General features: G+C 36.3%; 1 protein-coding gene across 1 annotated transcript in view; it reads left to right on the top strand.

Moving 5' to 3' along the window:
* Positions 1–14,505: 14,505 nt before the first annotated feature.
* Positions 14,506–15,193, top strand: part of LOC148945535 (protein CFDP2-like) — a 5,710-nt gene continuing 5,022 nt past the window's right edge. Inside the window, exon 1 of the mRNA XM_089099076.1 lies at positions 14,506–14,541. Within this exon, the coding sequence (XP_088955202.1) occupies positions 14,506–14,541 (36 nt within the window). The remainder of the gene's footprint in view (positions 14,542–15,193) is intronic.

Below are 15,193 nucleotides of genomic sequence, written 5' to 3'. Positions count from 1 at the left end.
CTCAAGTCCCTTACCAATTAACATTTTTTCAGTAATTTATATTTGACCATGCAAGCAGCAATCTCCAATTGAGTAACCTTTGTTTGCTAACATTTCTTGGAGAAAATGGAAGGTTCCACAGTGAATACATACAACATTCAAGATGTTGAATTATTATATGTGTGCACTCGGTTTTGCAAGGACGTTGTTCTTCTTCAATTACTATATTCTAGACTTTCTTGTCAAAAGGTAAGTGTGCTGCATCATGATGCATGTGATATGATGATTTATTTTGATACTTCATTTACTGTCGGCTAGAGTTGTTTTTTATTAAAATTATAATATTTTTGGTCTTTGTTTTTTATTAATATATTTTATGATCTATTGGCGAATATATTTATAATTATTTGACGCGAGTAGGTTGCTAGCAGCCGCCGCAACCCATATATCTTACTAGCTTGCTAGCTACCAGTTCAAACTGGACTAGGCTGCAGCCAACGAAGCAAATCACAAACAGGAAAAAAGCCTATTGCTTTTTCTTAGTTTGAACAGTAAGAGACAAGCCTCAGAGAATCAGGAAGCTAAGCAAGTTAGGTTGCTAGTAATGCATAAAACTTCAGATACTAGGGGCTGTAGTTCGTTCTTTAATGAAAATTAAACGGTGGGAGACTGACAAAAATCACACACAAAGTCAGACACACTAACACAAAGACAGGCACAGAGACATGCAAAACAGACGCTCAGTCACGCAGGCACGGTAGGTGAGAGACAAAAAACTAACACAAAAATATAAATTCAAACATGCAAACACAAAAAGACAGGCACAGAGACATGCAAACAGACGCTCAGTCACACAGGAACGATGGAAGACAGACAAAAAACCCACACAAAAAGACAAAGTCAGACACACAAACACACAAAGAGAGGTACTGAGACATGCAAACAGACGCTCAGTCACACAGACACGCTAGTTGAGAGACAAAAAACACACACAAATACAAATTCAGACAAACAAACAAAAAGGACAGGCACAGAGACATTCAAACAGACTCTCAGTCACACACACACAGCGGGAGAGAGAGACAAAAACACACAAAACACAAAATCAGACACACAAACACACAAAGACAAGCAAATAGACGCTTAGTCACATTGGCACACTTGGATAGAGAAAAAAACACACACAAAACGCAAAGTCAGACACACAAACACACAAAGATAGGTACAGAGACATGCAAACAAACGTTCAGTCACACAGTAAATGTTTGACATAGACAAAAAACAATCACAAAAACATAAAATCAGACACACAAACAAACAACGAAAGACACATAGGAATTCAAACAGAGTCTCAGTCGCTCAGGCTCTGTAGTTTAGAGATACAAAAAAAAAAAAAAAACAAAAATGAGGAACCACAAACACACCACGACATTCACAGAAACATGCAAAACAGACTCTCAAACTCACAGATAGAGTGTTATATATACAAAAAACACACAAAAACACAAAGTCAGACACACAAACACAGAGACAGGTACAGAGACGTGCAAAGAGAAGCTCAGTCACACAGGCAAGGTAGGTGGGAGACAAAAAAACAAACATACAAACACAAAGTCAGACATACAAATACAAAAGACAGGCACAGAGACATGCAAACAGACGCTGAGTCAGACAGACACAGCGGAAGAGAGACAAAAAACACAAAATCAGGCACACAAACACATAAAGACAGGCAGAGAGACATGCAAAAAGACGCTCAGTCACACTGGCACGGTGTGCGAGAGACAAAAAAAAACACAAACACAGACACACAAACACACAAAGACAGCAAACGGACGCTCAGGTACAAAGGCACGGTGGGAGAGAGAAAACACCACACAAAAAACCCACAAACACAGACACACAAACCCAGAGAGACATGCAAACAGACGCTCAGTCACACTGGCACGTTGGAAGAGAGACAAAAACACGCACAAAAACACAAAGTACACAAGGACGTTGCGTTGATGCTGCTTAGTCCAGACGACAGTTTGCTCAGTGGCGGAAACCCGGTTGATATTTGAAACTGGGTGGCGTCCATTAAGATGCCAAGTGGAGTGCTAAAGTTCACTAGCGTTCTTTATGTCATTCGATTTATTTTTGGACTTTCCTGCTCTGAAAAGACTTCGGGGTTCTGAAAACAGTAAAAATTAAAAGAGGAATGGGCTCAAAAATGTAACTTTGGCTGCGACGATTTCTGTCAAGTAAGGGATGAAGCGTACTGCCCCCCCCGCCTACCTTAAACGCGAGGTTATTTTAAAAAATTAATTACTAGAAATACCATGCCACAGCGTCCGAATGCGTCGCTTTATTAAGATTTGGTAAAGAAGAAGGAATAGGTGACTAAAACGATTACTGGGGTTATTAATATTAATATTTTGTATTTTCTCTTAAATCTTATTATTTTGTAAAACAAAAATACTGCGTGAAAAAGCGACCAGTTGGATATCATTTATGCCAATTCTTCGTGCCAATTCAAATGAAAACGAGGGTGTTACAAAAGTAGCAATAGAGAAGGAAAAAATAATGTAAAAGAAAAACAAATAAATAAAATATATTTATATGGTCCAGAATCTAAGATCTAGACCCGGAATCTATAAATCAAAACCGAACTTAACTTGTCGATAAATACAAAGTATTGTTTTAAACGTCAAAATAAGATATTTTGGCACATGTAAAAGGTCTTGAGCTGCAAAATAAGTCGTCTTGAACAAAAGCTATTAAAGGTCAGCCTAATAAGGCTTTACTTATAACTTGGATCGAAGTCAGAAAATGGTGAAACTTCTAGGGATTTTGATATGGGAAATAGGGATTTCTAGAGATTTTCCACCAACCTTTTAGGGATTGAATAAAATTGAAGTGGAAACACTGGTAATATAGCGTAAGAATCAATTTTGTTAACATTCCTGTTCAAATAGTAAGCACGATAACATACTTACTTCCGGATTGTGTCCTACTGTAATTCTACTCTTTTTTTCGCACTTAAGCACTTTATTCCCACATTAGTGAAATGGAAGCACTGCACGTATCCGTGATCTTTCTTCTGACAAAAAATACAAAATTCCACATTTTTGCAGATAGGAGCTTGAAACCTCTACAGTAAGGTTCTCTGATACGCTGAATCTGATGGTTTGATTTTCATTAAGATTTTACAACTTTTAGGGGTCGTTTCTCCCTTTTTTTGTAAATAAGGAAAATTTTATCAGAATCGTATACTTTGATGGGTAAGACTAAACTTGACAAAACTTAAATATTTAAAATTAGCACAAAAATCCGATTCTTTTGATGTATCTATTGGTATCAAAATTCTGTTTTTTAGAGTTTCGGTAACTATTGAGCCGGGTTGCTCTTAATTATACAGTTCATTTCCACGAACTGTTCTTTCAACTGTTTGATACAGGCACCAAGATTTTGAGATAGTACCCACTCATCATCTCGTGGCCCCCAACAAAAATATGTTGCTATGGATGCAGCAGTCACCTCAGTGTTGGTTCGTCTCAACATGATGTCATAGTAAATGCACTGGCTTACTATCTTAACAAGCTTTGTATGTACTACTTCTCTGAGAGCCCCTACTACAGAGCCAGTTCAAGTCCTCAGTCAATGATCTCACCATTTCTCCATTAGCGTCGAGCCAAACTTTGAGGCAATCTAGCACAATAACTGCCTCAAAGCCTCCATTCTGCAAAAATCTGTTGAGCACTCCTTTGTTTAACGAACGCTCCCGTGTACGATGCTGCACAAGGGTATTCCTCACACACGGTAACCAATTTGTGCACCTCAAACACCAAACACTGGGATGTGTATCAATAACAACAAACAGAAAAACCACTGGCGACAGGGGCCAAGAGTCTTCTTAACGCATATCAAACGCTAATGATCCTTCCACAGGTTCACCATCTCATGGGGACAAATTTCCATTTGAAGGGGATTTAGGAATGGTACGGTAATTGTTATTTTGGCTAATCTTACTAGTAAAAGTTTAGCCTACTGCGAAAACACAAACGTCAGAAATTCGAAGACGGTGTCTGGAGTCCCTCTAAGACGGTGTCGAATCAAAACGAAAATTATTTGAATTAGCATAGTTGAAAACCACAAAAAGATGAATTATATGCCTTGAGTAATAAGGAAAAAACCTTTTTTGCATGGGTTTTACTAAGGAACGTCTGCTCCAGGTTGATAATAAATGAATAGTTACCTGTTGAACGGCAATTACAAATTGTATTATGGAGTTAGACGCATTTGTAACATTCCAGCACACTTCTTGCCTATCAGCAGTAGTGAAAATTATCCCAAAAATAGTAGGATAATAAGAAGATGGAATAGCTATCGCTTTATAGAATGTTCTATTAATTACAAAAGCACGTAGATATAATAAATTCCTTTAAAATGAGCCCTTCAACACTTCTCGATGATGCTCCAGTGCCCCCTAGCAGGGGAGGAAAAATGGAAAAAAAGAGAAAACCTCAATGCTACCGATACAAAAATGCGGTAGTCCTCCTTCGGTCAAGATCTCCGCTTGACCGTCCTCTGAGCAAAATAATACCTATAAAAGGATAAACAACCAAACCCTAAAACAAACACAAAACCAAAATAAGACGATCCTTTCAGAATAACGGTGAAAGGGTAACTGAAATAGGAAAAAAAACAAGACTAAATAGCATTTCACAGTTTCATCTTACGTAAAGCACTCTTAGAAGCTAATCGCTTGCCAGGTAGGGTCTTATCAAAGGTTCTATTTGATTTCGAAACATAATTTTGCAGATGGATGTAAAAACGATCGGAATTAATAAGTTCATCATAAATGGGACTTAGAAAAGTTTTTCCAGTGTCTCAATTGAGGGCGACCTTTAGTTGAATGTGCTTCTTTATTTCAACTTCCTCCCTGAAAACTTGCATGAGACCTTTAACAGGGGCAATAACTGATGCATTATTGAACAAAATGAAATGATTTGAGTTGCCACAGACATGTTGAGCCAAGGTGGAATCGGAAAGCTGAGGCCTTTGGCGTAGCCCCTTAGCTTTGTGGCTTATCGGAACCTGTGTCCCGATAACCTCTCCCCTAATTGTGATTGGGTTCTACCAACATGAAAACAGGCACAAGAACAGGGAATTCTATAAGCACCACTACCCAGAATGGGGCTGGTTTTGTCTTTGCCGCTGTTAAAAAAGCTCTGTATTGTATTTGAATTTTTAAAGATGACATTAAGGTTATGTTTTTTAAGGATTCTTTTCAGTTTGTCACTCAATTTTGGAATATAGGGTAGAACAATGGAAATTTTCTTATCATCCACAAAGGGGACGATATCTGTTGGGGTTTGAGGAGTTGATGTATTCTCTTCTGCCTTTTTTCGTCTTTTGTCTATAATGGCTGCAAGTAATTCTATAGGATAGCCATTGCAAAATAAAGTGTCCTTAAGACCAGTCAATTTTGAGACTATATGAGGCTCTGAACATATTACGCGGTCAACCAAAGAAATAACTACTCCTCTTTTTGTGCAGGGAGAGCGTTTGGAGAAAAAAATGCAAATACCAACCGGTTATGCGCAGGCTTTCTATAAATAGTTGCTGTCCTCGTTCTCTCTTCTTCGCAATTTTTGTTTTATTTTGCCATGATTAGCCAGTGTTGTCTCAGAAATTATTTATTCCTTGTTGTTTAAGCCAGGGGACTACCAGTTCAAAAATTTTCTGTGCAGTGTTTTTCGGTCATGATGATTCCAGCGGTGTACTTTTTGCTTCCATCCGACGCCATTTGGAGAGGGGAGGGGGTTCAGACTGTTTTTCACTATATCCATAAATTTGTCTTCGAAATAACATTTTACTATTAAGGCAAAACGAGATAAAAATTACCATCCCTGAATCAGATACAAATGGGAATTTTTCTCGCTAGTCTATTTATTTCTTTAAAAACGTTTTTAAATTTTCAATTGCCACGAGCCATGGTTCGTTCTTTACTGGGTTGCAGCAGCCAATGTAACCATGACGGAGCTAGAATTCGACAATTAAACTTTCTTTTGTTCGGAACAACTTAACTGCATGAGAATGCAATATTGTTGGTAATGAAGAATTAGTTGTTTTTCCGTTTTTATCTAATGAAAAATAAAGATAAAATTTAAAAATTAAAAGGAGATGAAATTGCTCTGAATTAAGAAATTATACTGAAAACAAACATGAAATAAAGTGAACAATAAAGGTAAACTTAAGACAGACATGAACTACCAAATTGAATTTAAACGAGGAAGGATAAGTTTCCATCCCTCCAGCTGCTAAAAAGCTGATGTCATTTGTGGTTCAATGAAAAAAAAATAAAAAGAGAAGTTAAACGTGTCTAAGAAAGTTGCATAGGTCCAATAGTCTTTCTTTGGGTCCTAAACTTTGTATATTGTAAATCTTTGGAAAATTTGAAGGGGGAGAGAAGGTTTGTGCAGGGGAGAGGGACTCTTCGGTCTCATCTTTTGTCCCTCAATTATACAGATTAAAGCACTAGTGTATATGCATAATTTCAACCAAGTGCAACTTGTTCACATTTCCTATTAAAACGTGGCAATGAAGTTTCTGTTAATATAATGTGTTTGCACAATGTGGGGGCATTTCCCCTTTAAAAGGGCTCACCTTGTTTCCCCTGTAGGCACATTTCGCGGACCTTTAGATTTGCACTGTTCCATCTATTTTTGACTAAAACTGTGTCTTCATATACTTTTTGACTGGATTGGATTTGGCATTTGAAGAAAGATTTTGAACACTTGCACTGTTGGAAACCGGGGGGCCGTACTTGTTTACGAAATAGCCCTCCTTGCGAGTAAGTTTCAGTGTTATGTCTATTGATAGTTATGAAGAGAGATCAGGACATTGCCCAGACTTTAGGGGAAATGAAAAAAGCAGTTTCAAATATTCCACATCTGACGAAAAGCATTCAAAATGCACAATCAATTTTGGCAGGGATAGAATCTAAGTTGCAGGACTTTGCCATAAATCAAGTAAAGACATCCAAAGAAATCGCAGAAATTAAGAGTGAATTAAAGGAGTCACGTAAGATAAATTTTAGATTGGAAACGGAACTAAAACAAACCAATCTTATGTTCTATGGGATGCCGCATCCAAATAATCCGAACTCTAAACTAAGTGAGGACATTATAGTATGTATTAAAAATTCTGTGCCCAACCTTTCACTATCAAAAAATGAAATACGAGATGCTCTTCGACTGAGAGGACCCTCAAACCCCCGCCCTATCCTTGTTAAATTCACGTCCAAAATGACTCGTGATGCTGTCCTACGCAATGCTAAACTGTTTAAAAGAAATATGATTTCAGTCACCCCGGACTATACACCAGAAAAACGGGAGGCCCGAAAAGCATTAAGACCCCTGATAACCCAAGCTATAAGTGAAAACAGAGCATTGATATTGCGTGGTACAAAAATTTACATAGACAACCATATTTTTTCTTATGATTTTGATAAAAAAAAGGTCGTGGAGGCTGCAGAATCGGCAGAACCGACCGGAGTTGATAGTTCAAAAGGGGATTCTATTCCTCGTCGGGCCTACATATGATCCCCTTCAAGTGATCGAGACTCTTGTTCGGACATAGAAAGTAGTAACGCTAGCGATAGTGATGCAACTGTCTACGAAAGGCCAATGACTACTGCGGATCCTGCCACACCAGGCGGAAGCCGGCTAAACGAAGGATCGGTAAAAGGGAAAAGAACTTTAGATTCTATTATAAGCCCCAATGATGACCACAAACAAGGGAAAAGAAGTGTAAGAACGAACAGTGGCTCAAAACTGGACAAAAAACCGAAAAACCGGTGGTCACAGATGCCTCACGAAAAGCCACCATTCGTGTTTACTGGATAGGATCCAAGCCATATACAAAAACTGTCCTTAGTCACATGGAATATACAAGGTTTAAGAAACAAGAGAGAGTTGTGTTTAAATAATTCATTTTTGACAGCAATAGTGACGTGTTTTGTAGAGAAATGGTTGTTGCAAGAGGAAGATGTTACAGTGCGTGGATAGGAAGTTGTTTCGAGTGGACAGGGATACATCGCGAAACTATAGAAACTATGGAGGAATAGTTGTACTAGGAAAGAGTGACATGTTCAAAAATTTGCGTCGTCTGTCAAGTAAATCTGAAAACTTGATTTGGTTGCGCGGAACATTTCTGGGAAAATGGTTTATTTTTGGATTTGTATATGTTTCCCCAGAAAATAGCTCATACTGTATTGAGGATACATGGTATATATTAGAGGAAGAGTTGAGTTCAGTGAAATCTCATTACCCAAGTGATTTAGTTTTTCTAGCAGGTGATTTTAACGCATATACTTCCGTACAAAAAGAATTAAATGTAGATTTTGTTTCAGATGAAGATTACGCTTTATGTGAGATGATACCTTCACTTTACCATATCCCACGAAGTAGCCAGGATCGACAAAGAAGAATTAATTCATGGGGGAGGAAGCTGCTTGCATTGTGCGGAGGTCATGGGCTAGCGATTGGGAATGGTAGATTCGGAGAAGATGGTGATTTGGGTGAGTACACTTGCGTTTCTGGACCTTGTTTTAGCTTAATTGATTATGTATTGGTGGACACGGGACTTGAGGCTGAATCTCTTAATGTAAAAGTAATCCATCAGTCTGGATCTGATCATGTCCCACTTAAATTAGAATATGAGATGAAAGAATATGGACGTAGAAGGTCAACAATGAATCAAAATAGGATACTGGCTAAAGATAAAGATGAAAGAAAAAACAAGCCGAAAATTCCGCCCCGGATTTATTGCGAATGGTCGAAAGAACAATGGCTGTCTGTACAAGAGGCTTTTCTTAGTGAACCAGTACAAGAGGAAATGAGCCAGTTAAGGTCTCATATGGAATTACCGAAATCAGAATCAGATGAAGTAGTTGAAAGGCTGTTGGGAATTGTAAGTAATGTTCATACCCCTATGAAATCAAGAAAAGAGAAACAGAAAGATTTTTATGACCAAGAGTGTAAAGAAAGTTGTTCAAACCTGAATAATCTACTCCTTGCAGTAAAAAGATTCTTGGGAGAGGAAGAGAAAAAAATATTGCGCTAACAGAATATAGGCAAGCAAGAAAAAAGAATAAAAAACTAATTAAAAATAAAAATACAGAATACTGATTTCACCAACAGGCAGATTTATTTAATATTTTTAAAGAAAGCAACAGCAAAGATTTCTGTAATAAGTTAAAAAATATTTCATCCAATAAACAAAGACACGAGTCCCTGAAAATTCCACCACCGGAAACATGGCCATCTTATTTTCAATCACAACAGAAAGATGCAGAAAAAACAAACAACACACTAGAGGAAAGGATAAAGCAAGCATATTGCGAACAAGGACCTGTCCCTCTTAGAGAAACAGATTACGCCCTCTTTGAACCCATTACCCCAGAAGAAATCAATGATTCACTGCAAAAAATGAGAGGGGGCTCAGCACCTGGGCCAGACGGAATCCCAGTTAAGATATTTAAATCGATAAGGAATATAATCATCCCCGTGTTAACATCATTGTTTAACCTAGTAATATCTACGACACATTGGCCACTAGCTTGGAAGACTTCACTCGTATTTCCCCTATTTAAAAAAGGTAGCCCCGCCGTCCATGAAAACTATAGACCTACAAGTCTTTTAAACAGTGGGGGAAAATTTTTGGAGAAAATTTTGGACAAACGGCTTGGTAAATGGATGGAGGCGAATAGTATTCTAAATGAAGAACAAGGTGGATTCAGACCGGGATATTCGACAGTGGATCGAGTATTCATTTTAAATGCAATGATACAAAAATATTCTAAAGGAAATAGTAAATTATACGCTGCGCTTATAGACCTGCAGAAAGCGTTTGATAACGTAGATAGAATTTTGCAGTTTGAAGGTTTGAGTGAATTTGGATTACCACATAACTTTATGAACATAATAGCTTCGATGTATTCATGGACTAAACATTTTGTGAAAATTCCGCAATCGGGTGTCTCTTCCTCATTTCCTGTAAGTAAGGGAGTTTTACAGGCACGTACGTTATCTCCAAAATTATTTTGTATATTCATTAACGATATAGTGCAATTTTTCCAACGCCAATGGGCACCAACACTTCGTCTTGGAAATTTGAATCTTTCAATGTTGCTTTTCGCAGATGACATAATTTTACTGGCTGATTCTGAGAAAATCTACAGTCTCTACTGAATATCCTAGCAGAATATCTGCAGAAAAAGAAACTGAAGGCTAATGTATCGAAAAGCCAAATATTGATATTTAACAAAAAGCAACCAGAGCTGCCCCCCAAGTTTTATTTGGAAAGTCAAATTTTAAAAATAGAAGAGAAAGCAACATATTTAGGCTTTACAGTAACTCGAAATGGTAAATGGACACAACATATACCAGCAACTACGACAAAAGGGAAAAATGCACTTTTCGGTATTTACAGAAGCAACGTTACAACAGGAATAAGCGATCTCAGCCTTCATAAGCATATATTTATCACAAAAGCTTTACCCATACTGCATTACGGGGCAGAAATTTGGGGCTACCAGACTGCACAAGCATTAGAAACTCTACAACTACAATACTACAGGCATGCATATGGGCTGCATAAAACAACTCACTCTCTAGTATTGAAAGGTGACCTAGGCATCTACAGTTTAAAAATACGAAGAAAGATACAGATGATCAAGTTTTGGCTCAAAATCCTGAATTTACCCGAGGAAAGACTTATTTTTGCTGCTTATAAAGATCTTCTCACCCAAAAAAGTAAAACCTCTTGGACAGCACATACGAGAAAAATACTACAGGAAACAGGCTTTTCAGACGCGTCGACTGGAGGACAGGGACCACTGGACCAAGAAAACTTCATAAAGGAATTCCAAGCAAGATTGCACGACCAGGAAATTCAACTTTGGTGGACAGTTTTAGATAAGTCGACTAGTCTTACTTTGTATAGAGATATAAAGCAGATTTATGGACAGGAGACATATTTGAAGCTGGGATTACCTAGTAAGTATATGAAAACATGGATTCAGCTTCGAGCCAATTGTCTACCAATACAAGGAAAAGAAGTTTGGAAAAATAGAGAAGGTCCGGACACGCAGCGTACTTGTCTAAAATGTGGTGAGAGTGGTTTTGGGCTGGGTCATTCCCTCCTGCAATGCCGGCGGCTTTCTCACATAAGGGGAGAAATTTTGAAAGAGGGTTATGATTGGCTACTTCGGAGGATTTTAAGTTCAGATTCACCACAGACATTAGTAAGTGTGGTAACTTTTGCATTGAAAGGTATGAATGTTGATTACGAGGATAGTGATTTTAGTATGTCTTCATTTTATTTATCCTTTTTCTTTTCTTTTCTTTTTTGTTTTGTATATGGCTGTAAAAAAGCTTTGATAATACATTATTATTATTATTATTATACAAGATGATTTAACACACGATTGACGTCATATGTGATATGACGTCAATATATATATATATATATATATATATATATATATATATATATATATATATATATATATATATATATATATATATATATATATATATATATATATATATATATATATATATATATATATATATATATATATATATATATATATATATATATATATATATATATATATATATATATATATATATATATATATATATATATATATATATATATATATATATATATATATATTTATATATATATATATATATTCAAATAGTCTTTGAAATCGACAAAGATTATTTCTAGGGAACATATTGCCGAAGGCCATACAAAAGCTGTTAAATTTAATGGGCCCTTTGGTCTATACGGCTTTAAAGACAGCGCAATACTTTTCATCCTTAATAGTTTTGAGGTCAGCCAAAAATTACCAGCTCCGCTACCCACATAATTTTCTTAGACCATAAGTGTATAGTGATGACGTAATAAGTGTGCATATATGGTGAAAGGAAAAAATTCATCTAATAGAACCAGAATCTATTCTATTGGCTATAAAAAAGAAACAATGGATAGCGTTAAGACAACTTCCAATTGTTCTCTGTAGGAAATGCTCAGTGCGTAAGATTTGATCAAGCGGTTATCTAAGAGGCCAAGAAACTGTTTTCGAAGGTCAAGCATATACTGCATTACGCAGTTACAATCTTTAAAAGGATTCCGAATTGAAGAACTAGACTGTGACAAGCCTACAGGAAAAGTAACTTGCAACAAGGATTCAATAGAAGAAATATAAACAATGCGGAATTACCAACTTCGAAACGAAAAATTATCTATAGTAATTTTGGTCTATTCTCCGTTGTTTCACGATCTGTTTTTATTCGTTTTTTGCCAGTTTTTGTGTTTGTATTCTTGAACTCTTAAAACTATTTTTGTGTGTGTTTGTTTGTCTACTTTTCTCTGTAATCCTGGGCCAAGAGAGCCTTTTGGGCGATAGTTGTAACCTAGTAAAGTACGAACCACGGCCCATAGTCACCCAAAATAAAAAAATCCGTTAAAAAAACTTTCTACTGTGAAAGATTATTATTTGCAACTTCAAGAATGGTACCTATTATTTCGATTAGTCTTGAAATGTTATCTTGAAACGACATTTATGGGAATTTTGAAGAAAAGCCTGAAACCCTTCGTAAATGGCATCGGATCAACACAAGTAATACACCATCGAAACTGTCATTACGTGCAACTAAACTATCTTCAATTTAAGAGTAATTCTTATCTGCTAGAAACAATTTGTAATGGCAAAAATATGCTGCCTCTAAAAGCTCAACTGAACTAGTATCCGAGAGAAATTACCTCCACTGAGCTTTTCTTTTAAAAGGAATTAAGAGAGGGATTAAATTAACTGACTTTATGCATGTCTGTGCTTTTTTTGTGTATACTGTACAAAATGTTAAAATGTATTTTATTGTCTTCAGCAGCTGCTGTTGGCCTCGTCTATTATCTGGAGCGACAGAAAGGCTACAGAGTACTTGACAGTATTGAAGTTTTGTGGCATAAGGTTAAAGAAGGGTTCGAAGCTTCCAGGACAATTCTAATCCAGAACAAGGTGAATTACACAAATGAGGGCAGAGAAGAAATCATACACAATCAAGAAAGTCATGTAATGTCTGCCAAGAAAGACATTGAGGTTATGAGCAAAAACAAAGCTGACGAAGCTTTCGACTTTGACAAAACGGATTCAGATGAGGGGAAAAGCAGGCAGATACCCAAACAAGAGCTGGAAAAAATAGACACGGCAGAATCACAAAAAAAAATGACATAGGAATAGAAAATCTCGGTTTAAAAACAAATGAAGACCACTTTTAATATATCACAGCAGGTAAAATACTAAGAAATATAAATTAAATTACTGTCATACAATAAATACATTTTTTTTCTGAACAAAAAAAAAAAAGACAAATGTATTTTCATAATGGACGAATGGCTGTATTTAAAAAAGAATTCTGTTTTGTGGAAAAGCAGGCTGATAACAAAAAAAGAGATGTAAAAAATTCACTCATCATAATCACAAACCCCCACGAACGAGGACGAGAAAATCTTGGTTCAAACAAAAATACATCAAAATGTGATTTGGTTTTAAGAATATTTCGAATGATAACAAAATTATTCATTTGAGGGGAAAAGAATGCAGATAAAAAAAAAAAGCATGTATAAAATTCACTCCCAAGACGAAACAAAACATAAGACATTTGATGATAACATCTCTTGTAAAATACAACATTATCAAATTTTTATTTGTAGATAATAAAAGTACGACTTTGTCAACATGTATACAGAGGAGGTGAACAGCAGGCTGAGACCAAAAAAAGAAATGTAAAAAATACCCTCGGAAGACGCACACACCCATCCGACAGACGAATATAACCTCAATTTTAAAAAAAAAAACATTCAAACTTTTTCTTTTTTTTACGAAGATTTCGACTTTTACAAAATGTACCCATATGAGCGGAAAAGAAGGCATATAACCCAGAATGGAGATGGACAAAATTCCAGCGCAGGAAGCACCACCCCTCACGACCGAGGACGAGAAAATATTGGTTCAAAAACCACAACAGCACAAGGTGAATTGGTTTGACGAATATTTCGACTGTGACAAAATGGATCCAGATGATTTGAAAAGAAAGCTGATACCAAAGAATAGAATGGAAAAAATTCACTCAGAAGAAGCAAAAACACACATGAAAGAGGACGATAAAATCTCGGTTCAAAAACCAATTCAGCACAAGGTGAATTACAGAAATGAGGACACAGAAGAAGTCATAGACAGTCAACAAGGTAAAGAACTGTCAGTCAATAACTAAATTATAGGTATGACAAAATACAAATATGAATAATATTTAGAAATTGACAAAATGTACGCATATGAGGGGAAAAGCAGTCAGTTAACAAAGAAAGACATTTTAAAATGTCTCTCAGACGTATAACTAAAAATTATGAAAGAGGACTAGAAATTCTCTGTTAAAAAACAAAAGAAGCACAAGGTTAATTACAGAAATGATGACAGAGAAGAAGACATATACAGTCAACAAGGTAAATAAATGTAATTAAAGAAATAAATTATATTTCTGAGCAAAAACAATACTGAAGAAGCTTTAGACCTTGAAAAAATTTATTCATATGAGTATAAAATCATGCAGATACCCAAAAAAGAAGATGGAAAAAATTCACTCAGAGGAAGAAAAAATACAAATGAAAGAGGAATATAAAATATCGGTAAAAAAAAAGTCGAGAAGAAAAAGTCTGCCCTAGGCATGGAGTATAGCAAAATTCGGAAATCCTTTTTTCATTGGCTGAATAAAGCTAAAAGTACGAAAATATGTACAAATAAAACAAAGTCCATAGGATAAGATGCTAAGGGTCAGATTTCACCACCTCCAGTCTTCCATACACCACAACTCTGTCCTCCAACTAATCGCTGGATAACATCTCCAGGAGCTAAACAAAAGTCTCAGACCTCTGTCACAGCTAAGCCAACGAGCAGAGAGGGCATGGAATGCGTCCTGGAGTAATTCATAAACCATCCAAAATTCCTTAAAACGAAAGCGTTTCTATAAAGAAAATAGAACAAAAATCCCATGTTCTGTTCTTTCCTATTCTTCAGTTCTACCAGTGTTCAGTTCTCAGTGCAACTGTTGCCAGTGTTTAGTTTTAGATGCAATGTTTGGCTTAATTGTCTGCAGCT

This window comes from Artemia sp. Qi Xiang Cuo, chromosome 13, assembly GCF_049724085.1.
Source record: "Artemia sp. Qi Xiang Cuo chromosome 13, ASM4972408v1, whole genome shotgun sequence".
Lineage (NCBI taxonomy): Eukaryota > Metazoa > Arthropoda > Branchiopoda > Anostraca > Artemiidae > Artemia > Artemia sp. Qi Xiang Cuo.
This window is presented reverse-complemented; position numbering and strand designations above follow the sequence as displayed.